Source organism: Theropithecus gelada, chromosome 7b (assembly GCF_003255815.1).
Source record: "Theropithecus gelada isolate Dixy chromosome 7b, Tgel_1.0, whole genome shotgun sequence".
In the NCBI taxonomy this organism is placed as follows: domain Eukaryota; kingdom Metazoa; phylum Chordata; class Mammalia; order Primates; family Cercopithecidae; genus Theropithecus; species Theropithecus gelada.
Genome location: NC_037675.1, coordinates 2,641,980 through 2,664,795, shown reverse-complemented (window position 1 = coordinate 2,664,795; position 22,816 = coordinate 2,641,980). Strand labels below are relative to the sequence as shown.

Sequence of the window (22,816 nt, the reverse complement as noted above, 5' to 3'; positions counted from 1 at the left end):
AAATAAATAATATCTAGAAAAACTATAAAAAAAAAACAGAAGTTGGTTCTTTGAAAAATATCTGCAAAACTGATAAACCTTGAGCTAGATTAACCAAGAAGAAATGAAAGTGGGTACATTCCTACCAACCTTCCAGAAATAAAACAAAGAATATAAAGAATTACCATGGGCTGGCCGCGATGGCTCATGCCTGTAATCCCAGCACTTTGGGAGGCTGAGGCGGGTGGATCGCCTGAGGTCGGGAGTTCGAGATCAGCCCAACCAACATGGAAAAACAAAATTAGCCAGGCGTGATGGCGCATGCCTGTAATCTCAGTTACTTGGGAGGCTGAGGCAGGAGAATCACTTGAACCTGGGAGACGGAGGTTGCAGTGAGCCAAGATCGCCCCATTGCACTCCAGCCTAGGCAACAAGAGCAAAACTCCGTCTCAAAAAAAAAAAAAAAAAAAAAAGATTTACTATGAATAATTATATGCCTACAAATTAGAAAACATAGGTGAAATGAACAAATCCTATAGCCACAAATTACCAAAACTAACTCAAAGAAATGGACAATCTGAATGCACTTTTAATGAACAAAAAGCCCATATTAGTCATCAACAAACTTCCCAGAGAACAGTCCAGGACAAGAAAGCTTCACTGGTGAACTCTACCAAAAACCTAAAAAGGAATAAATACCAATTATTAACACGTACTCTTCCAAAAAAACAGACGAAGAGGGAACGATTTACAACTCAGTCATGAAGCAAGTATTTTTCCCTGATACCAAAATCAGGCAGAGACCACAAGAAAAGAAAATCATAGACCTACCTATCTGTTTATTAATCTAAATGCAGTGGCATCTAAGATGGATTACACACTATGACCAAATAGGGTTCATTCCAAGAAGACAAGGTTGGTTCATTATATGAAAAAAAAAATCAATATAATATTAATAGAACAAAAGTTAAAAAAACACATGATCATCTCAATGGACACAGACAAGTATTTGATGAAAATCCAATACCCTTTTATGATAAAAATATTCAATAAACTAGGAATAGAAAAAAATATCCACAGACTGGGCCTGGTGGCTCAAGCCTGTAATCCCAGCACTTTGGGAGGCCAAGGTGGGTGGATCACCTGAGGTCAGGAGTTCGAGTCCAGCCTGACCAACATGATTAAACCCCATTACTACTAAAAACACAAAAATTAGCCAGGCATGGTGGCGCATACCTGTAATCCCAGCTACTCCAGAGGCTGAGGCAGGAGAATTGCTTGAACCTGGGAGGCGGAGGTTACAGTGAGCCAAGATCACGCCACTGCACTTCAGCCTCGGGGACAGAGCAAGACTCCATTCTCAAAAAAAAAAAAAAAAAAAATCAAATCCTCAACTTGATAAAGGGCTCCTACAAAAACACCCACATCTAACATCATATTTAATGGTGAAAGAAGTCTGCTCTCTTCACTTCTATTCAAAACTGTACTGAAAATTTTAGTCAGCACAATTAGGAAGGGAAATGAAACAAAACGCATCTAGATGGAAAAAAAAGTAAAACTATCTTTATAGATGATACACCCAGAAGGCATGATCTCAGATGTAAAAAATCCTAAGAAACACACACACACACACACACACACAAATCCATGTACAAAAATCAGCTCTATTTCTATACACTAGCAATGAACAATCTGAAAATAACAGTTTGACTTACGATAGCATGAAAAAAAAATATACTTATGAACAAATTGCAAGACTTGGACACTGAAAACTGTAAGAAATCATTGAAATAAATTACAACAAAAGACATCCCCCAATTCATGCATTAGAAGACTTACTATTGTTAAGATCGCAACAGTAGGCCACACAGTGGCTCATGCTTATAATCTCAACACTTTGGGAGGCTGAGGCAAGAGGACCCTTTGAGGCAAGGAGTTCAAGACCAGCCTGGCCAACATAGCAATACCCCATCTCTACAAAAAAATAAAAATAAAAATTAGCCAGCTACGGTGGCACATGCCTGCAGTCCCCGATACTCAAGAGGCTGAGGCAGGAGGATCACCTGAGCCCAAGAGATCGTATCTCAAAAAAAAAAAAAACAAAGAAAACCCCAAAAAACAAAAAACAAAAATACAATGATCTAATAATTTTCATCTCAATAAGTTTAAAAAAAAAAAAAACACAGTAAATCAAATCCAAAGAAAGCAATAGGAAAAAAAATAAATGACACATAAAATAAAAGTGTAACAGAGGCCAGGCACAGTGGCTCACACCTGTAATCCCAGCACTTTGGGAGGCTGAGGTGGGCAGATCACCTGAGGTCGGGAGTTCAAGACCAGCCTGACCAACATGGAGAAACTCCGTCTCTACTAAAAATACGAAATTAGCCAGGTATGGTGGCACATGCCTGTAATCCCAGCTACTCGGGAGGCTGAGGCAGGAGAATCACTTGAACCCAGGAGGCGGAGGTTGCGGTAAGCCAAGATCATGCCATTGTACTCCAGCCTGGGCAACAAGAGTGAAATTCCATCTCCAAAAAAAAAAAAAGACATGTGTAATAGAAAGAATGAGGGGGGGATCAAAGCCAAAAGCTTATTTTTTAAAAAAAAAGATTAGTAACACAGACTAAAAAAGCAAACTTAATGTTAAGAAATACTGGAAATTTTGTAATCCCAGCACTTTTGGAGGCCGAGGCAGGTGAATCACAAGATCAGGAGATCAAGACCATCCTGGCTAACACAGTGAAATCCCATCTCTACTAAAAAAATACAAAAAATTAGCTGGGCATGGTGACGGGCACCTGTAACCTGTAATCAGGAGGCTGAGGCAGGAGAATGGCATGAACCTGGGGACAGAGTTTGCAGTGAGCCGAGATTGCGCCACTGCACTCCAGCATGGGAGACAGAGCAAGACTCTGTCTCAAAAAAATAAAATAAATACTGGAAATTCTAAAACATCAGAAGAAGCTTTTACACAAACTTTTATGCCAATGAATTTGAAAATTTAAATGAAATGGAGAAATTCCTAGAAAAACACAACTTAGCAAAACTTAGAAGAAGAAATAGAAATTCGAGCCAGGTGCAGAGGCTCATGCCTATAACCCCAGCACTCTGGGAGGCTGAGGTGGGCAGATTACCTGAGGTCAAGAGTTCGAGACCAGCCTGGCTAACATGGTGAAATCCCATCTCTACTAAAAATACAAATATTAGCCAGGCGTGGTGGAGCACCCCTGTAGTCCCAGCTACTTGGGAGGCAGAGGCAGGAGAATCGCTTGAGCCCAGGAGGCAGAGGTTGCAGTGAGCTGAGATCACACTACTGCACTCCAGCCTGGGCGACAGAGTGAGAGTCTGTCTTTAAAAAAAAAAAAAAAAAAGACACAGAAATTTGGATAATTGTGTTTTAAAAACTAAGCCAGGCATGGTGGCTCACACCTGTAATCCCAGCACTTTGGGAGTCCAAGGTGGGTGGATCATGAGGTCAGGAGTTCAAGATCAGTATGGCCAAGATGGTGAAACTCCATCTCTACTAAAAATACAAAAATTAGCCAGGTGTGGTGGCAGGCTCCTGTAATCCCAGCTACTCGGGCTGCTGAGGCAGGAGAATCACTTGAACCTGGGGGGCGGAGGTTGCAGTAAGCCAAGACTGTACCACTGCACTCCAGCCTGGGCAACACAGTGATACTCTGTCTCAAAAAAAACCCAAAAAACAAAACAAAAAACTGAATCCACATTTTAAAAACTCTTCCTCAAAAAAACAAAAACAAAAACACACTCCAGGCCCAGATGGCTTCAGCAATGAATTATACCAAAATTTAAGAAAGACTATTATAGGCCGGGCGCGGTGGCTCAAGCCTGTAATCCCAGCACTTTGGGAGGCCGAGGCGGGTGGATCACGAGGTCAGGAGATCGAGACTATCCTGGCTAACATGGTGAAACCCCGTCTCTACTAAAAATACAAAAAACTAGCCGGGCGTGGTGGCGGGCACCTGTAGTCTCAGCTACTTGGGAGGCTGAGGCAGGAGAATGGCGTGAACCCGGGAGGCGGAGCTTGCAGTGAGCCGAGATCACGCCACTGCACTCCAGCCTGGGAGCGAGACTCCGTCTCAAGAAAAAAAAAAAAAAAAAAAGAAAGACTATTATAAATTTCACACAAGCTCTTCCCAACAACGGGGGTAAAAAAAAAAAAAACCTTGGCCGGGTGCGGTGGCTCAAGCCTGTAATCCCAGCACTTTGGGAGGCCGAGACGGGCGGATCATGAGGTCAGGAGATCCAGACCATCCTGACTAACACGGTGAAACCCCGTCTCTATTAAGAAATACAAAAAACTAGCCGGGCGAGGTGGCGGGCGCCTGTAGTCCCAGCTACTCCGGAGGCTGAGGCCGGAGAATGGCGTGAACCCGGGAGGCAGAGCTTGCAGTGAGCTGAGATCCGGCCACTGCACTCCAGCCTGGGCGACAGAGCGAGACTCCGTCTCAAAAAAAAAAAAAAAAAAACCTTAAGCTAATGATTTGCTTCAAGAAGCTAACAACTCTGACACCAGGAATATTTTAAGGAAGGAAAATTACAAGCTTATCTCTTAAGTGCATGAACACAAAAATCCTAAAGATAACATTTACAAACGAAAACCAAAGAATATACTAAATAACTTATATTATGAACAACTTGAGTTAATTCCAGGAAAGCAAAGTTGGCTTTACTCTGGTATTCTTCCCTGAATGTTATTCCTACATCTATAGAATACAGGAGAAAAGTTAAATGAATAGATGCAGAAAATTGATATAATTTAATAACATTCATGATTATTATTTTTTTTTTCTTTTTTGGAGACAGTGTCTGGCTCTGTCACCCAGGCTAGAGTGCAGTGGCACGGTCTTGGCTTACTGCAATCTCTGCCTCCTGAGCTCAAGCGATCCTCCCATCTCAGCACCAAGTAACTGGGACTACAGGTGCATGCCACCACACTTGGCTTTTTGTACTTTTGTACAGATAGGGTTTCACTACATTGCCCAGGCTGGTCTCTAAGTCCTGGGTTCAAGTGATCTGCCCACCTCAACCTCCCAAAGTGCTGGGATTATAGACATGAGCCACTGCACCCTGCAAATTTTTTTTTTTTTTAAAGCCTCTTGGCAAAGTCTGAAAATAACTTTCTTAATCAGATAAAAAACATTCACAAAAACTTCAGCATATTTAAAGGAGAAATGCTGAGAAGTTCACTAATAGCCCCTCCCCTAAGACTGGAAACAAGTCCCCCCCAACCCCGGGAAAAAGACACACACCCTGCATGGGAGCCTGGAACTCTACGACCCCGCCGGGATAGCCCTGGAGGCTGCTGGGAAGTGACTGGCCTCCTTGGGAGGTTCCCAGTGTCCCCTTCGGCCTCGCTGCTTCTGAGTCCCTGCTGGCATGCCTCTGCCACCTGGTGGCCTTGCTGCCACCTGGGAAAGCCCTCCAGGAGAGAGACATGCACCCTGGGTGGGAGCCTGGGGCTCTAAGACCCCCCACCCCGGAACAGCCCCGGGGGCTGCTGGGAAGGGACTAGCCTCCTTGGGAGGCTCCCAGCGACCTCTTTGGCCCTCTTAACCATATAAAAATATAGGTCTTGCTCCCAGGTTGCAGTACAGCAGCATGATCATAGCTCACTGAAGCCTCGAACTCCTGGGCTCCCACCTTAACCTCTCAAAGTGCTGGGATTACAGGCATGAGCCACTGCACTCAGCTGTAATATTCTATTTCTTGACCTGGGTAGTGGTTAGGTGGGTGTCTGCTGTATAACTGATTAAAGTATACAGGTGTTTATGCAAGTTTCCATATATTCTATGTTTAACAATTTGGAAAAGTCCATTAAACTAGTCCAAGAATTAAACAAAACACAATGATAATCTAAGTAATCAGTAAAAATTACTGAAGTCTAAATAAATAACCATTGTGTATACATATACATATACAAAACTGCAAGTAAATTCCTAGATATTATCAGTACCGAATGTGGGGGGAGTACAATTTGAACACAAAATGAGGGCCTTTTTCAGCTTAGGCATCCAGTTTGAGAGAATGTATTCATTAAGCAATTGTATAATGTTACCTAACATGCACCAGGCCCAATACTGAGGATTAGAAATCCAAGGATTTCAGAAGACCTTTAAAAAAAAAAAAAAGAAACGAAACGAAACCCAAGGATATTTAAGACCTAGTCTTTACATATTTTTCAAAAGACTTACAGTCTAAACAGAAAACCTTGTTCAATCAACTCTTTAAAATACAAATATGTGTGTGTGTGTGTGTATATATATATATACATGACCTCAGCCAATGCTCTCACAACTGCATCTATATATACCCACACTATACAATCACCATCACCATTTAGTAAGTGCAGTTATGTGCACCACTGTAGATTGTATTCAATACAAACCTTATTTAAGTTTCACAAAACTCCCACAAATGGGTACTATTACTACCTATCTGTCTAAAGACAAAATTTAAGCCAAGGTCACAGCAAGTAAGTAGCACAACCAGAATTTGTTCTCAGGTCATCTGCATTCAGAGCCTGTACCCTACCTTTGTTTGGGTTTATTATGAAATGGACGAACAATGTTTTTTTCAAAACTGTACCCTATCCTCCCATTTTAAGAATATATATATGTTTACAACACCACATGATGGATCCACAAATAAACAGAAAGAGCCAAGAAGGACCTTGCTTTATTTCACGATTGACACACTACAGAACATGGGAAGCAGGACAGTGTGAGAAAATTTCTGAAGTGACAACCAAGTCAACCTTGAATAAAAGAATTCTTCCAGGAAGACAGTCAATTTAGTTGTCAACTATGTAGCAGAAGAGCATTCGTTGCACAACTTCATCTAAGTCAATGATTTTAATTATATAATATGCATGGAATGTCAAGAAACAGCAGAAAGAATAGCATAAAGGAAAAGAACCCTGGGACACAATTCTAGAAACTTTCTCTGGGTTGATGCCAGATCATATATGCTACATGTATTATTTTAACTTCAGAAAGTATTTTATAATATAAAGAAAACAAAATCAAAGTTGGATTTACAGCTGTATCAACTGGAATTTTGAAGTATGACAATACCTAGAGTCTACAAGGAATGTGACTGAAAACTCATGAAATCCTAGCAGGATTATAAACTGGTAAACGCACTTTGAAAAAGTACCCAGCAACTTGAAGTGTGAAGACAGTATACCAAACTCTGCAATTAACTTCTAGGTACATACTCAAGGAAGCTCTTGTGATGTGGCACAGGAGACATAAACAAGGATGTTCACCAAAATATTGTTTATAATAGCAAAAAATATATACTTAAAGATTTGCCTAAATACAGCAAAAAATACATACCTAATCATTTACCAAGAGGGATACTGTATATATTTATGTAAAATATTACTACAAAGCAATTAAAATGTACTGATTTTACTCACAAATAACTATCAATATGTACACATTATAAATATGATACATGGAAAAAAGAAAATGCCAGGAAGATAATGTCATATTCTTTGCATAAAGATTTAAAACATATGACAATTAGGAGGGGGCATGAGGGGTCTTCTTAGTTGCTGATATCATTCTATTTCTTGATTTGAGCTTGAGAGCATGAGTGTATTTGTTTTGTGACAATTTACCCAGTTATATACTTTAATTGTGCATTTTCCTCAGTGTATGTTTTATTTACATAAAAAAGTAAAATGATGTTTATGGACATACACAGAGAAGTATAAAAACATGGATGGTAAGGAAATACACCAACTTCAGGAGAGTTATCTCTAGGAAAATGAGGAAATGAGTACACTTAAGTGAAAAATTTTTATTTGATTTTTAGATTGTCTGAATAAAGGTCTGAATCGAACATATCAAAATCTTAACTTTTGTTAAAGATCAGTGGTAGATACATTATTTTATGTTCCTCTTTTTAAATTTTTTTTTTTTTTTTTTGAGACGGAGTTTCACTCTTGTCATCACCCAGGCTGGAGTGCAGTGGCCCAATCTCAGCTCACTGCAACCTCCACCTTCCGGGTTCAAGTGATTCTCCTGCGTCAGCCTCCCAAGTAGCTGGGATTACAGATGCACGGCACCATGCCCGGCTAATTTTTGTATTTTCAGTAGAGACAGGGTTTCACCATGTTGGCCAGGCTGTTTCAAATTTTTAAAAGCAAAAAAACCCTATAAAAGCAAGTATGTGCATTTAAATCCTACCATTCAGAGATAACTATGTTTGCAAAGGTTAACAGCTTTGAGACCTAACTGACATATAAACTGCATGTATTTAAAGTGCAGAATTTGATATGTTTCAACCTATGTATACATACCCACGAAACCATTACCAAAAGTCAAGATAATGAACATATCCATCTTCCCAAAAGCTTATTTCATTATTTGACCTCTTATCCTCAAGTTCTGCCCCAAAAGTTTAATGCCCTTTTGAAATCCTTTTCTACCTACCTCTGAGTCCTCTTGCCCAGGCAACCACCGATCTCCCTGCTGTCACTAGAGGTTAGTTGGCATTTGATAGAATTCTGAGCAAACGGAATTATGTAGTATACTCTTTTGTCTGGCTTCTTTCGCTGAGCATAATTATCCTGAAATTCATCCATGCTGTGGTAGCATCAATAGTTTATTCCTCTTTACTGCTGAGCAGTACTCCTTTGCATTTGTTTATCCATTCATCTACTGATGGCCATCTGGGTTGTTTCCAGGTTTTGGCTATTATATATAAAGAGGCTATAAACATTTGTGTTAAGTTTGTATATGGATAAATGGTGTCACTTCTCTTGAGTGTGACCAATACTACTCAAAACCGTCAACATAATCGAAAATAAGGAAAGTCTGAGAAACTGCCACAGTCTGGAGGAGCCTACATGATGACTAATGTGATATTCTGGGTGGGATCCTGGTACAGAAAAAGCACATTAGGTAAAAACTAAGAAAATCCAAATAAAATACAGACTACAGTATCAATATTGCTTCATTAGGTGTGACAAATGCACAATACTAACGTAAGACGTTAGCAAAATAGGGGAAAACTAATTACAGGATATACAGGAATTCTCTGTGCTATCTTTGTAACTTTTCTATTAATTGTTATTAATTATATTAAAGTTATTAATTCTATTAATAACTTGTGTAACTTCTCTGTAACTTTTCTATTAATTGAAAGCTATGCTAAAATGTAAGCTTATTTAAAAAAAAAAGAAACTTAAGAGTGGAACCACTGGGTCTTATGATAGGTAAACACTTAACCTTTTAGGAACCTGCCAAACTGTTTTCCAAAAAGTTGTACCATTTTGCATTCCTCAGCAGTTTGACAGTTTCAGTTATTCAACATCCCTGCCAATTCTTGGTAAGGTCAGTCTTCTCAATCTTAGACATTCTAAGAGGCAAAAACACTTTTTGTGTATATTTTGTCAATATATATATTGTATACACATATATACATACGTATATTCTCTCTCATATACACATTGACAAACGCACAATACATATGTATGTATATATGACAGAGAATATTTTTATATATATTCTTCAAACAAGATCAGCAAAATCAGACTTCCTCGTTCCTACAGGAAACTGGCAGTTGCCTAGATGCAAATCTCTCCATATATCCTCTAAAACTCACAGATAAACAAAAGCAATAAAACTAACTCACATCTCAAAACTATAGACTATTTGGGAGACAGGTTACCACAAAACAATTCGCACATAAGAGGGACTCAAATGTCCAAAACCTGAAATACCTACTTCTGGAGCCAACACTAGATAGGGCTGTCACAGCAGCAAACAGAAAATGGCACTAAAAAGCAAACAAACAAAAAAATCCTTTACATTAGTATTAAATACCATCAAAACCTAGAGATAAAGAATGTGCAAGACATCTACAAACACTGAGAAATTTTTTTTTTTTTTTTGAGACGGAGTCTTGCTCTGTCACCCAGGCTGGAGTGCAGTGGCGCAATCTTGGCTCACTGCAAGCTCCACCTCCTGGGTTCACACCATTCTCCTGCCTTAGCCTCCTGAGTAGCTGGCACTACAGGTGCCCACCACCATGCCTGGCTAATTTTTTTTTTTTAATTTTTTTTAGTAGAGACGGGATTTCATCGTGTTAGCCAGGATGGTCTCGATCTCCTGACCTCATGATTCTCCCACCTCAGCCTCCCAAAGTGCTGGGATTACAGGTATGAGCCACTGCGCCCAGCCGAAAATTTTTAAAAAACAGATAAGCAAAGGGATATACCAACTTCTTAAATTAGAAGACTTGTCAACACATCCATGATCCAGAACTTGATTCATAGGTTTAATGCAATCCCAGTCAAAATCCTAGTAGAACTTTGTGTATGTGGGGCGGGGGGTGGAGCTTGGACTGATGAGCTGAATTTATAATTTATATAGAAATGTGAAGATCCAAGAAAAGCCAAGAATCCAAAAAGACAAAGTTGAAGGGCTTCACTACCAACTATCAAGGCCTATTATAAAGCTACAATAATTAAGACAAGGACAGATAAATAGACCAATGGAAGAGAAGAGAGTATCCAGAAACTGATCTGTACATATACTATGGATGCCTGATTTATGAGAAAGGCGACATGGCAATACAATTTAGAAGAAATTTCTTCCACCAAAATGATGCTGAGTCAACTGGTTATCCACACAGAACAAAATAAATCTTCCCCCTCTAGCTTACACCATGTACAAAACAAAATTCCAGATGAGTTGCAAATCTAAGTGTGAAAGGTAAAACAATTTTTGAAAAGAAACATATACTACCTCCATGACCTTGGAATAGGCAAATATTTCTTAAACAGGCCACAAGCATTAAGCACAATGGAATAAAGTCATTAAATTATACTTCATTACAATTTAAGTTTTCTGTTATTCAAAAGACACCAATTAAGAGTACAAAGGCAAACCACAGACTCGAAGAAAATAATTGTAATACATATTTCAGAGACAGAACTCATATGTGGCCTATATAAAGAACTGCTACAAGTAAACAACAAAAAGGTAGATAACCCTAAGAAAAATGAGTATAAGGCATGAAGAGACACTTCAAGAAAAAGGATATCCAAAGGCCAATAAACATGCAAATGTGCTCAACTTCATTAGTCACCAAGGAAATGAACATTAAAACCACAACAGATACTGCTACATACTCTCCAAAATGGCTAAAATGAAAGACAATGCAATTATTGATGAGGATATGAAACAACCCAAAACACTGTACACTACTAGAAGTGCAAACTGGTATAACCACTGAGAAAAACTGGCAGCATCTCAAAGATAAACATATGTATACCCTCTCCTAAGGAAGATAATCAAGAGAAATTAATTCACCAAAAGATAATAGCAGCACTACTCACAATGGCCCCAAACTGGAAACAACTCAAATGCCTATTAACAGTATAACGAATAATCATTGGTACATTCATACAATGAAATACTGTAAAGCAACAGAAATGAATGATCCACAACCAGTTGCAATATGGATGAAACTCACAGCTAAAGAGTACATACCTGGGCCGGCACGGTGGCTCATGCCTGTAATCCCAGCACTTTGGGAGGCTGAGGCAGGATGATCACGAGGTCAGGAGTTTGAGAACAGCCTGGCCAATATGGTGAATATAATATGACCAATATGTCTCTACTATGTCTCTACTAAAAATACAAAAATTAACCAGGCATGATGGTGCTCGACTGTAGTGCCAGCTACTCAGGAGGCTGAGGCAGAAGAATCCCTTGAACCCGGGAAGTGGAGGATACAGGGAGCCAAGGTCACGCCACTGCACTGCAGCCTGGGCGACAGAGCAAGACTCTGTCTAAAAAAAAAAAAAAAGTACAAATCTGTGATTCCATTTATGTAAATTCAAAATCAGGCAAAATTGAACTATGCAATTAAAAGTCAGCATGAACTGGGTGTAGTGGCTCACAACTATAATCCCAGCACTTTGGGAAGCCAGGGCAAGGAACTTGCTTGAGCCCAAGAGTTCGAGACCAGACTGGTCAACACAGCAAGATCCTGTCTCTACAAAAACTTTAAAAAAAAAAATTAGTTGGGCATGGTGGTGCATGCTTGCAGTCCCAGCTACTCAGAAGGCTGAGGCAAGAGGATCACTTGAGCCCAGGAGTTCAAGGCTGCAGCGCAGTGAGCTATGATCGTGCTGCAGCCTGGGTGAGACAGAGTGATACCCCATCTCAGAAAAAAGTTAGCAGAACAATTGCCCTTTGTAAATTAGAGACTGAAAGGATTGCAAGGGGAATTTTAGTGTATTCTTAATTTTTGCCTCTACATGTGAGGAGTTATACAAGATGTGTTCAGTGTATAAAAATTCAGTGAACAAGTACACTTGTACTTTTCTGTAAGTTAACTTCAATAACACAAGTTAAATCGTTATCACTTAACTGTTACAGCCACATAGTAAGGTTTCACAAAAGTTTATTTTGTGGGAAACAAGACTTCATGAGAGTAATTTCAATCATTTCCTGCAAGCTGGGACTGAATGTATTAAACTTTGTTTTGGAATAGCTTTTCAGACAATTTAGTGATGTACGGTTTATGATCCAGTACAATAAGGAGTGAAACCGTCTCAGTCAAAAATTCAACATTAGTCATGTCAGTAATCCCAGCAACTTGGGAGGCTGAGGCTGGAGGATTGCTTGAGGCCAGGAGTCTGAGACCAGCCTGGGAAACATAGTGAGACCATGTTTCTTTAAAAAAAAAAAAAAAAAAAATCCAGGGCGGGTGCGGTGTTGCAGCACTTTGGGAGGCCAAGGCGGGCAAATCACCTGAGGCCAGGAGTTCAAGACCAGCCTGACCAACATGGAGAAACCCTGTCTCTACTAAAATATAATACAAAATTAGCCGGGCATGGTGGCGCATGCCTGTAATACTAGCTACTCAAGAGCCTGAGGCAGGAGAATCACTTGAACCTGGGCAGAGGTTGCAGTGAGCCAAGATCCCGCCATTGCACTCCAGCCTGGGCAACAAGAGCCAAACTCAGTCTCAAAAAAAAAAAAAAAAAAAAATCCAACATCGGGCTACGACTATACAATTCTTTGGTCCTACATTAGAAGTCTGCAATCTATTTAGGTCTGGGAGCTGGTTACATGGTTGTGTTCATTTTGGGAAAGTTGGAGCTCTTCACCTATGATACAGCATGTACTTTCCTGTATGTATATTATATTTCAGTTTTTAAAAACTGTTAAATCAACATATCAGTCCTAAACCTTACTTAGGACTGCTTTGACTAATCAATTCCTTTCTAAACCTCCAAGCTATTTTAACTGGTTATTGAGAAATGGCATCTCGGTGAGTTAACATGAAACTGTTCCTCCAATCATTGCCTCCAGCCTAAATATTGTCTCCCTACCCATATAGCAGTTAAGATGTCCCTTAATGATGTTTCACCACTTTTCACATCCTTACAGACACTGTTAGTAAAAACTCGACGCATTAATGCTTAAATCACATGTCCATTTGCAGCCCATTTTCTCCATTCCTCAGATTCCAAAAGATCTATGGCTTAAAGGACTAGGGAATGTGGAGAGGGCCCTCTAGATGGCAGACATCCCTCTCATCTCCACTGGACAGTTGTTGGGGTAGGAAATCCAGCTCTGGCCTTACCTTCCAGCCCCACCCTAGCTCCCACCACCCACCATGCAACAAGGGCCTTCTTGGTGGGGTACCAGCCCAAAAGCTCAGGCCTTTGCAAAACCCTCTTAAACCACAGCAAATCACAACTTTCTTGATATAAACAGAGAATTCAGATGCTCCAGCTACTCTCTTTCCCCGCCCCACCACATCTCTCTCCAGAGTCTCACTCTATCATTCAGGCTGGAGTGCAGTGGTGCGACCTTGGCTCACTGCAACCTCCAACTCCCAGGTTCAAGAAATTCTCCTGCCTCAGCCTCCCGGACTACAGGCACACACCATCATGCCCAGTTAATCTTTGTATTTTTAGTAGAGACAAAGTTTCACCATGTTGGTCAGGCTAGTCTCGAACTCCTGACCTCAAGTGATCTGCCCGCCTCCCAAAGTGCTGGGATTACAGGCATGAGTCACTGCACCCAGCCCACATCTCTTAATTTCTCATTAATCTCTATTCAGTCAGGGACAGACAGCAAGTCAGTTGTCCAACCAGGGGTTCAACCTTGTCTTCTTTCTTGGAAGCATTCTCCATCTACACAAATATTTCTCTTGGAAGACCCTCTTGCTTGGCTTGAACAACAAAGCCACATCCTATCCCACCCTCCTCCACAGACGGGAGGGAATCACTTCAAATGCTACCCCCTCCTTATGTGATCCTCTTTATAGGCCAGGGAAGGGTTGAGCTAATGTTTGTGGTAGGAGGGACAGCTCTGTGACCTTTAGGTAAGCCCTGGCAGGAGGTATCTGGTCCCACCTCTTAGGGATTCTCATTACACCACAGCTCACTTAACAGCTCTTTATTCTCAGCTTTGGGCCCTAATGGCCAATTCTGGGGCAATAGAAAAAAAAAATAATCTACTCAACCTCCAGTTAAGACTAAAGTAATTTTAATTCTCTTCAAAGCCTATTTCAAATGTTGCTTTGACCAGAAGTGTTTCCTAGTTCTCAACTAAACCAATCTCTCCCTGACCCTATCACAGCACTTTTCCAATGATGTTTTACCAACTGGGTTATGCATGCAACTAGCAATGTGAAACACTGTGTTAGGATATACGCCATTTGAAAATTTATTATAAAATGTTTGTTTTAGAAGAACTAGTGGGGAAAAGTATACAGAAAAAAATTACCCAGCCAGGTGCGGTGGCTCATGTCTGTAATCCCAGAAGTTTGGAAGGCCAAGGCAGGTGGATCACTTGAGGTCAGGAGTTCAAGACCAGCCTGGCCAATGTGGTGAAACCCCATCTCTACTAATACAAAAATTAGCCAGGCATGGTGGCGCACACCTGTAATCCCAGTTACTCAGGAGACCGATGCAGAAGAATCACTTGGACCCGGGAGTCGGAGGTTGCAGTGAGCCGAGATCACACCACTGCACTTCAGCCTGGACAACAGAGCGGGATTCCGTCTCAGGAAAAAAAAAATTACCCATAATTTTTTTCTGTATTACCCACCTTCACTGTCACATTTATACCACTTCAGGGTTTTTCTATGCATATATACTTAAGGCCATTCTTTTTACACTTTGCTTTTATACATTTTGCTTTTTTACACCTGTCTTACACTTTGTTTTTTTCATTTCAGACACCGTAGTTATCTTTCTTTGCCATTAAGTAGTCTTCTACAAACATTATATTTTATGGTACAGGATACTCCATGATACAACTTTCCTATCATTTACTTAACATTCTGTTACCAAATTGTCCCTAGTTATAATGCTGTCCATAAACAATCTTAGGTTTTCATAATTCTGATTATTTCCTTCAAGTAACAAAATTACTTTTGATCAGAAGCTACAAGTTTGGGTTATTTCTTAAGGTTCTTCATAGAAAAATATATATCCTAGTTTACTTCCTCATTAACCACAAGGTTGGTATTTTTGCTGGTGAACACAGGAAAAATGCTCTCTACTGTAGGCCAGGCATCCTTGTTTCACCACTCGAGAACACAGGCCCACAGCCCTGAGCTGAATCACAAGTGGAAAGCAGAGAGCTGACCACACAAGGGAGGGGCTAGATATATGTGAAGGGCTCAAAAACATCAGCTACCTCTGACAGAAACCTTTCCTACAATTTATCGAGTTTCCTTAAATCTGCAGTGTTGTCTTAACACCTGACTCCCATAAGACACCTGTGAGTCAGGTTGAACAGGTACCATTCTGTCCTACAGCTGAGAAAACTGACCTTTTATCTCACTGCCCAGGGTCAAGCTTAGAACCCAGGTTTCCCAATTTCCTCAAGATCTTCCTCCTGTTTCTCTTAGAAGGTTCTAAGAAGCTGAAAAGGAGTTGAAGAGCCCGAGAAGTCTATAACTTGTACTTCAGCTACTGACCCTGGGCAGAGTATAATGGTAACAACACCCTCACCAGACCCTGGCATCTTACCAGTGAAGTCACTGGGATCCCTGGACAGTTGCAAACATACATTCCTGAAAGCTCCTCTCCCATCAATCATGGGTCCTTTCCCTTAGGTCCAACACCTAGTATTAGCTGAAAAATATTTTCCTGTAAACTAGAAAAGTTTTCAGCATCTCTGAAACAACCCAGTGAGGTTTAAGCCATTGTTGAATTGTTGAGTGTTATGCTTTTATTTTTTGGTGGAGGTGGGCAGGGGTCCTGTTCTGTCACCCAGGCTGTATAGTACAGTGGCACAACCACGGTTCACTGCAGCCTCGACCTCCCAGACTCAAGTGATCTTCCCACCTCATTCTCCAAGTAGCTGCAACTAGGTGCACACACCACATTCTGCTAATTTTTCTATTTTTTTTGTAGACAGGGTTTCACTATGTTGCCCAGGTTGGTCTCGAACTCCTGGCTTCAAGTGATCCACCTGCTCCAGCCTCAATTACAGGTTTAAGTCATCACGCCTGGCCTGTCATTCTTACTGGGACACAATACATGCAATTTTCTCAAAGGAGAAAAAGAGATCATGTAGTAGAACTAAGAAAGATGACTCCCTGAACTTTTAACTCAGCATAATCCTAAAAAAGAACTGGGTTAGCTCATGACTTATATTTTTCTTTTGTAGAAGTCAGAAGAGACAAAAACTACCCTAACCCCTGAGTATGCCCTTCTCTCATTTGCCTTCCTGTATGACAAAAGCAAATGCTACAAGTTACTCTCTTCCTTAATAAGGCTCTCCCTCAAACATTAAGCTATTTAATGCTCACATACTCCTACATTTTTGTGGGAATTACTTCTAAGGCCAAGCTAAAAAATAAATAAAAGAATTTACAACTAAAAACAGTAGCTGTCCTTTGGTGTATGTAGGGAATTGGTTCCGGGACCCCTACAGTATACCAAAATCCACACATACTCAAGTCTCACAGTTGGTTCTGAGGAACCCACCTATACCAGAAAAGTCAGCCCTCCATATATGTGGGTTTTACATCCCTTGAATATCACATTTTCCAGCTTTGGTTGAAAAACATCTGCATATAAGTGGACCTGCACAGTTCAAAGCAGTGTTGCTCAAGGGTCGACTGTAATTATCAGTCCTTAGTTTGAGAATCCCCATTGTTGCTAATTGTTTTCAAGGTCCATTTTTAAAAATTAAAAATATATTCTTTCATCTAAAATAACTCAAATAGGCCAGGCACAGTGGCTCACACCTGTAATCCCAGCACTTTGGGAGGCCGAGGTGGGTGGATCACCTAAAGTCAGGAGTTTGAGACCAGCCTGCCCAACAGGGTGAAACCCCATCTCTACTAAAAATACAAAAAATTAGCCAGGTGTGGTGGTGGGTGCCTGTAATCCCAGCTACTTGGGAGGCTGAGGCAGGAGAATTGCTTGAACCCAGGAAGCGGAGGTTACAGTGAGCTGAGATTGCACCACTGCATTCCAGCCTGGGCGACAGAGCGAGACTCTGCCTTGAAAGAAAAGAAAGAGAAAAAAAATATAAAATAAAGGCCAGGCGCAGTGGCTCATGCCTGTAATCCCAACATTTTGGCAGGCCACGGCAGGCAGATCACAAGGTCAGGAGATCGAGACCATCCTGGCCAACATGTGAAACCCCGTCTCTACTAAATATACAAAAATTAGCTGGGCATAGTGGTGCGTGCCTGTAATCCCAGCTACTAGGGAGGCTGAGGCAGGATAACCACTTGAACCAGGGAGTCAGTGGTTGCAGTGAGCCGAGATCACACCACGGCACTCCAGCCTGGGGACAGAGCGAGACTCTGTCTCAAAAAAAAAAGGAAAAGAAAATACAAAAACAAAATAAATAACTCAAACCAAAAACACTTCAACGTTCTTATAATGGGTTGCAACTCCCACAAAATGAAACACCATTAGGACATCCACACCTCTTGGAAAGAGTCAACTTCAGAAGATGCTGCCCTCTATCTCCACTATTCCTTGGAGTATCCAGTAGATCACAGAAACTAAATGCATGCTGACTCATGTTTAAAAGCTGTTGCAGTAGCCACTAAACACCTGAAATGTTCATGCTGAGATAAGCTTGTAAGATCCACACTGGATTTTGAAGTCATAGTACTAACAATAAAAAATCTCATTGTTTTTATATTAATTAAATGTTGTCATATTATCATATATTGGGTTAAATAAAATATTAATTTCATCTGTATCTTAATTTTAACATGGCTACCAGAAAATCTGTAACATATGTAATTCACATTGTATCTCTTTATATAAATACTCGTGTTATCTGTGACCTGTTCTTTTTTCCCCAACCTTTCTGTGTATCATAAAGTAGGTTTACACATCCTAATTAAAGGTAGTCTTCACCCAAAGAGGGATTCAATCCATAAACTAAACCACAAAAAGGCAAGTGTTGCTGGCAGCTCAACATTGTTCTTCACAAGCTTTCCGAGGAAGACCTCTTACATGCACTACCTAGAAGCAGATCTGTACAGATGCCTACCACGTTCAAGTTTTCAAATCTAAATCACCTGGCAAATGATCATGAATTCCTCGGTTTATAGGTGTAGTGCAGACTCTACTGAAATCCAGAGAATTATCCAATATGGCATTTATCCTTCGAAAGATATTGGCATTGCTACACGTGGAGAGAGCAGGTGCTTCCTGGTTGTCCCAGCAATCTTTTATCCTTCCTGCTTCTTCTTCCTAGACATAGAAAAAAAAAAGATATTTAGGTTTTCTACACTCCTCTGTGACCCCTTCTTTCCACACTATGAATTAGATAAAGTAGGAAGAACTTAAATATCTTCTTTATATATTAAAACACTTAATGAGTGTTTACTATGAGCTAAGTACTCGGAACTGTAAGAAAAAAATACCAAAATATTCTTGGCCAATTCTTGGAAAAATTTCCACAAAGGATATTATTAAGGAGAAGAATCAAGCACCAGGATTTAAGGCAAGAAGGGGTAGGCTAACTCTACTAGTTTTCTACAAATATAGTCAGGTTTATGATTAGGATTGCCTTTATCTATAAAGCTGCTAACCTCTGGACCTTAAGGGAAAATAAAACACCAGCTGCCAGTCTTTCGTTGTACAACAAGAAGGTCTAGACAACAAGAACCCTTTTTCTGAATTGGTTCAATTGATATTTTGTTCCTAGAGTCAGAAATTACCTTGCCAGTAAAGGACTTTTTTATATAATAAAACACTTAATGAGTGTTTATGATAAGCAAGGTACTCAGAAGTTCTTTAAATACTGGACAATGCCCCTGGCTACCCAGAATGCCATAAATTCAACAACAAAGAGGTATACATGCCCCCAAATACAACATCTCTAAGTCAGCCTCCAGATCAAGGGGTCATAAGGACCTTTAAGGCTCATTACACATGCTACTCTACGGAAAGGATTGTTAATGCGTGGAAGAGAACCCCAACAGAGAGAATGTCATGAAAGTCTGGAAGGATTACACCAGTGACAATGCCATCACTGTTACAGAAAAATCCATGAAAGCCATCATGCCCAAAACAATAAATTCCTGCTAAAGAAAACTGTTTCCAGACGTTGTACATGACTTCACAGGATTTACCACAGAGCCAATACAGGAAATCATGAAAGAGACTGTAGATATGACAAAAAAGGTTGGGAGTGAAGGTTTCCAAGACATGGATCTTGGAGAAATCCAAGAGTTAACAGACACCATACCAGACGAATTAGCAGAAGACAATTTGATAGAGATGAGTGCTCCAAACCAGTACCAGACAAGGAAGACGATGTTGAAGTAGCAATGCCAGAAAACAAATTGACATTAGATGATCTGGCAAAGGGTTCCGATAATTCAAGACTGCTTTTGACTTCTTTTACAATATGGACCCTTCTATTATACAGGCACTGAAACTAATGCAAACAGTGGAAGAAAGATTGGTACCACATAGAAACATTTTTACAGAAATGAAAAAGCAAAAAGTCAAATTATTTCTGTAAAGTTACACTGACTGTACCTGCTTCTCCTTCCATCCCCTCCACATCCTTCCACCTCTGCCACCCCAAGACAGCAAGACCAATCAATCCCCCCTCTTCCTCAGCCTGCTCAATGTGAAGATGGCAAATATGAAGATCTTTATGATACACTTCCACTTAATGAACAGTAAATATATTTTCTCTTATGATTTTCTAGTAATATTTTTTCTCTAGCTTACTTTATTGTAAGAATACAGTATATAATACATGTAACATACAAAATATGCGATCAACTGTTTATGTTATTGGTAAGGCTTCTGGTCAACAGCAGGCTACTAGTTAAGTTTTGGGGGAGTCAAAGTTATACATAGATTTTTGACTGTGGGGGGTTGGTCCTCCTAACTCCCACACTGTCCAAGAGTCAACTGGACTAAAAACCCATGAACTGTACATTAAAGGTTAACTTTAGGGTAGGTAGATTTTATGTCAATACAGCTGTTTTAAAAAATTTTCATTCTGCCATTTACTGGCTGTGTGATGTCACAGTTACTTAACCTCTATGCCTCAGTTTCCCCACTTGTTAAATGGAAAAAGGATACAAACTTTTTGATGACATATGTAAAGCATTTTGCATGGCATACAGTAGTTATTTTGTATCTGGAAACATTAACTATTAAATACAAGAGAGGTAAGTACCAACAGTGGTAAAACCACCCAAACTGATTAAGTTATACAACTGTATGTGGTCATTATAAGTACATACTTATTTTGGCACTAATTATTTATTTATTAACTGGCATGAGAAAATGGGCAAGACATTACTTACTGAATGAAAAAAGAAATCCTATATATACATATATAAAATCATGAACCCTTACACAAAAACTATTCTTTTGGTATTCCCTATCTCAGTAAATAACACTACCATCCACCAGATGCCCAATGCAGAAATGTAGGTACTATTCTTCAGTCTCCCTCACTCTCCACAGTCAATGCCCAACATAAGAAGCAATGAAATATTGGTTGACAGATTTTTTTAAGAGGAGCCTGCCTCATCAGTTCTATTATCCTCAATTATCTTGGGGAAAACAAACAAAAACAGAACAAGTAACGAAACTGGCACTTAATATATAAGCTGGTCACATCAAAACAAAACAAGAACAGGCCTGATGTCACTTTGTTTGGCCTACTGAAATCCAAGTAAGCATGAGAATGACCAAGAGCATTTACAGTTTTATCAACTCTGCAGGATGACCTTAAAGGGACAAACTTGAGCCTCATATCAGCCTCCAATTCTTGAAAGGACTGGTACCCTCTGCAAACTGTGAAGACCAAAATACACAATCCTGCAGGTTGTTTCCCCAAACTCTAGAGTGGTGCCATTGAGAACTGTTAAATCCAGTGACACACAAGGCCCTTTTCACAACTGTAGATTTCTAAGACGATTCTCAATTTCAGGAAGGCAACTTCATGAAGACTAAGATGCAAATACTTATAATCTACAGAGAGGAGGTCTCGCTGTGTTGCCCAAGCTGGACTTCAGACTCCTGGGCTCAAGTGCTCCTCCCACCTTGGCCTCCCGAGTAGCTGAGACTACAGGCACTTGCCACTGCCTGGCACAATCTGCATATCTTAAGGCTACATGCTTCATTCTTCACTGCTTAATACACATTAGCCGACTGCCTGCTCTCTATAGTTAGCACCCCAAGCGGCAGCAGATTAGACACAGACTAAACCAAAATAAAGTTTTGAAGTCTGGAAAAAAACTTTTGGGAGGCCAGGATGGGTGGAATGTTTGAGGCAGGAGTTCAAGACCAGCCTGGGCAACAGAGCAAAACTCTGTTTCTACAAAAAAATACGTAACATTAGACAGGTATGGTGGTGCATGCCAGTAGTCCCAGTTACTAAGGAAGCTGAGGTAGGAGGAATGCTTGAACCCAGGAGGCAGAGGTTGCAGTGAGCAGAGATTGTGCCACCGCACTCCAGCACGGGTGACAGAGCAAGACCCTGTCTCAAAAAAAGAAAAAGAACCAAGACTCAATCCTGTAAACATCCATAACACAGACTACAATGTGCTGTATACATACATTGTCCTCCAAGCCACCTTGGCTTGGACAGAATATGCCTGGAAATGGGAGTAAAGAGGAAGTTCTGAAGAACACAGAGAGTAGAGAGGCATTATCAAAAGAGGTCCAGTGTGGTGCAGCATTAGGTATAGGAGAGAAGACTGGAAAAGCCTCATATGCCAAATTAAGGAGTCAGCATTGTCTTTTCAATACACAAAAATTAACCTAGTTTTTAGTGTAGTGAAAGTACTATATATATACACATATAGATTCCAGATCCTTGCCACATCTAAAGGCAAGTAAATAACAATGTGAGTCTTAGAAAGAGACCACCAACAAATACATCACAGATAAGTGGCAGAAGGATTAGTGAGAAAGTACCACAGTAGTGTAGGGGACAGATGCAGACTTGGGAGTCTGAGAGAAAGGTATTCCTTAGGAGAGGAAGGAAATCTTACTATTTCAAGGAGCCTGGAAAAAAATATATAATTTAGGAATATGTCTGGTCACCCTGCCCCACTCCTAATCCTGTTAGAACCGGATTCCCAAATCAAGGCAAATGATATCTGACATGCCTCCCTCCCCTTCTCTCAAGTACATCAAGCCAGAGCTCTAGTTTAAGATGACATAATTATAATAAAAGTGAATGAGGTGTTCAATGTATACTCCAAACTGTTTCATCTTATACTTACCAATGCTTGCCTTAACCAATTTAGAAGGAAAAAAAAAATCAAAGCTAGGACTGTCAGATGGGGAAAGATCTACTAGTCT

At 40.3% G+C, this 22,816-nt stretch overlaps 1 protein-coding gene across 4 annotated transcripts in view; it reads right to left on the bottom strand.

Moving 5' to 3' along the window:
* LOC112628619 (40S ribosomal protein S17) overlaps nucleotides 1–22,816 on the bottom strand; it is a 108,062-nt gene that overhangs the window by 66,750 nt on the left and 18,496 nt on the right. For 3 of the 4 annotated variants that reach the window (XM_025391618.1, XM_025391621.1, XM_025391623.1), the window contains exon 2: nucleotides 18,550–18,724. In XM_025391618.1, coding sequence (XP_025247403.1) covers nucleotides 18,550–18,724 — 175 coding nt within the window. Of the gene's footprint in view, nucleotides 1–18,549; nucleotides 18,725–19,491; nucleotides 19,831–22,816 lie in introns of those variants that run through there. The other variant, XM_025391620.1, reaches the window with a different exon arrangement.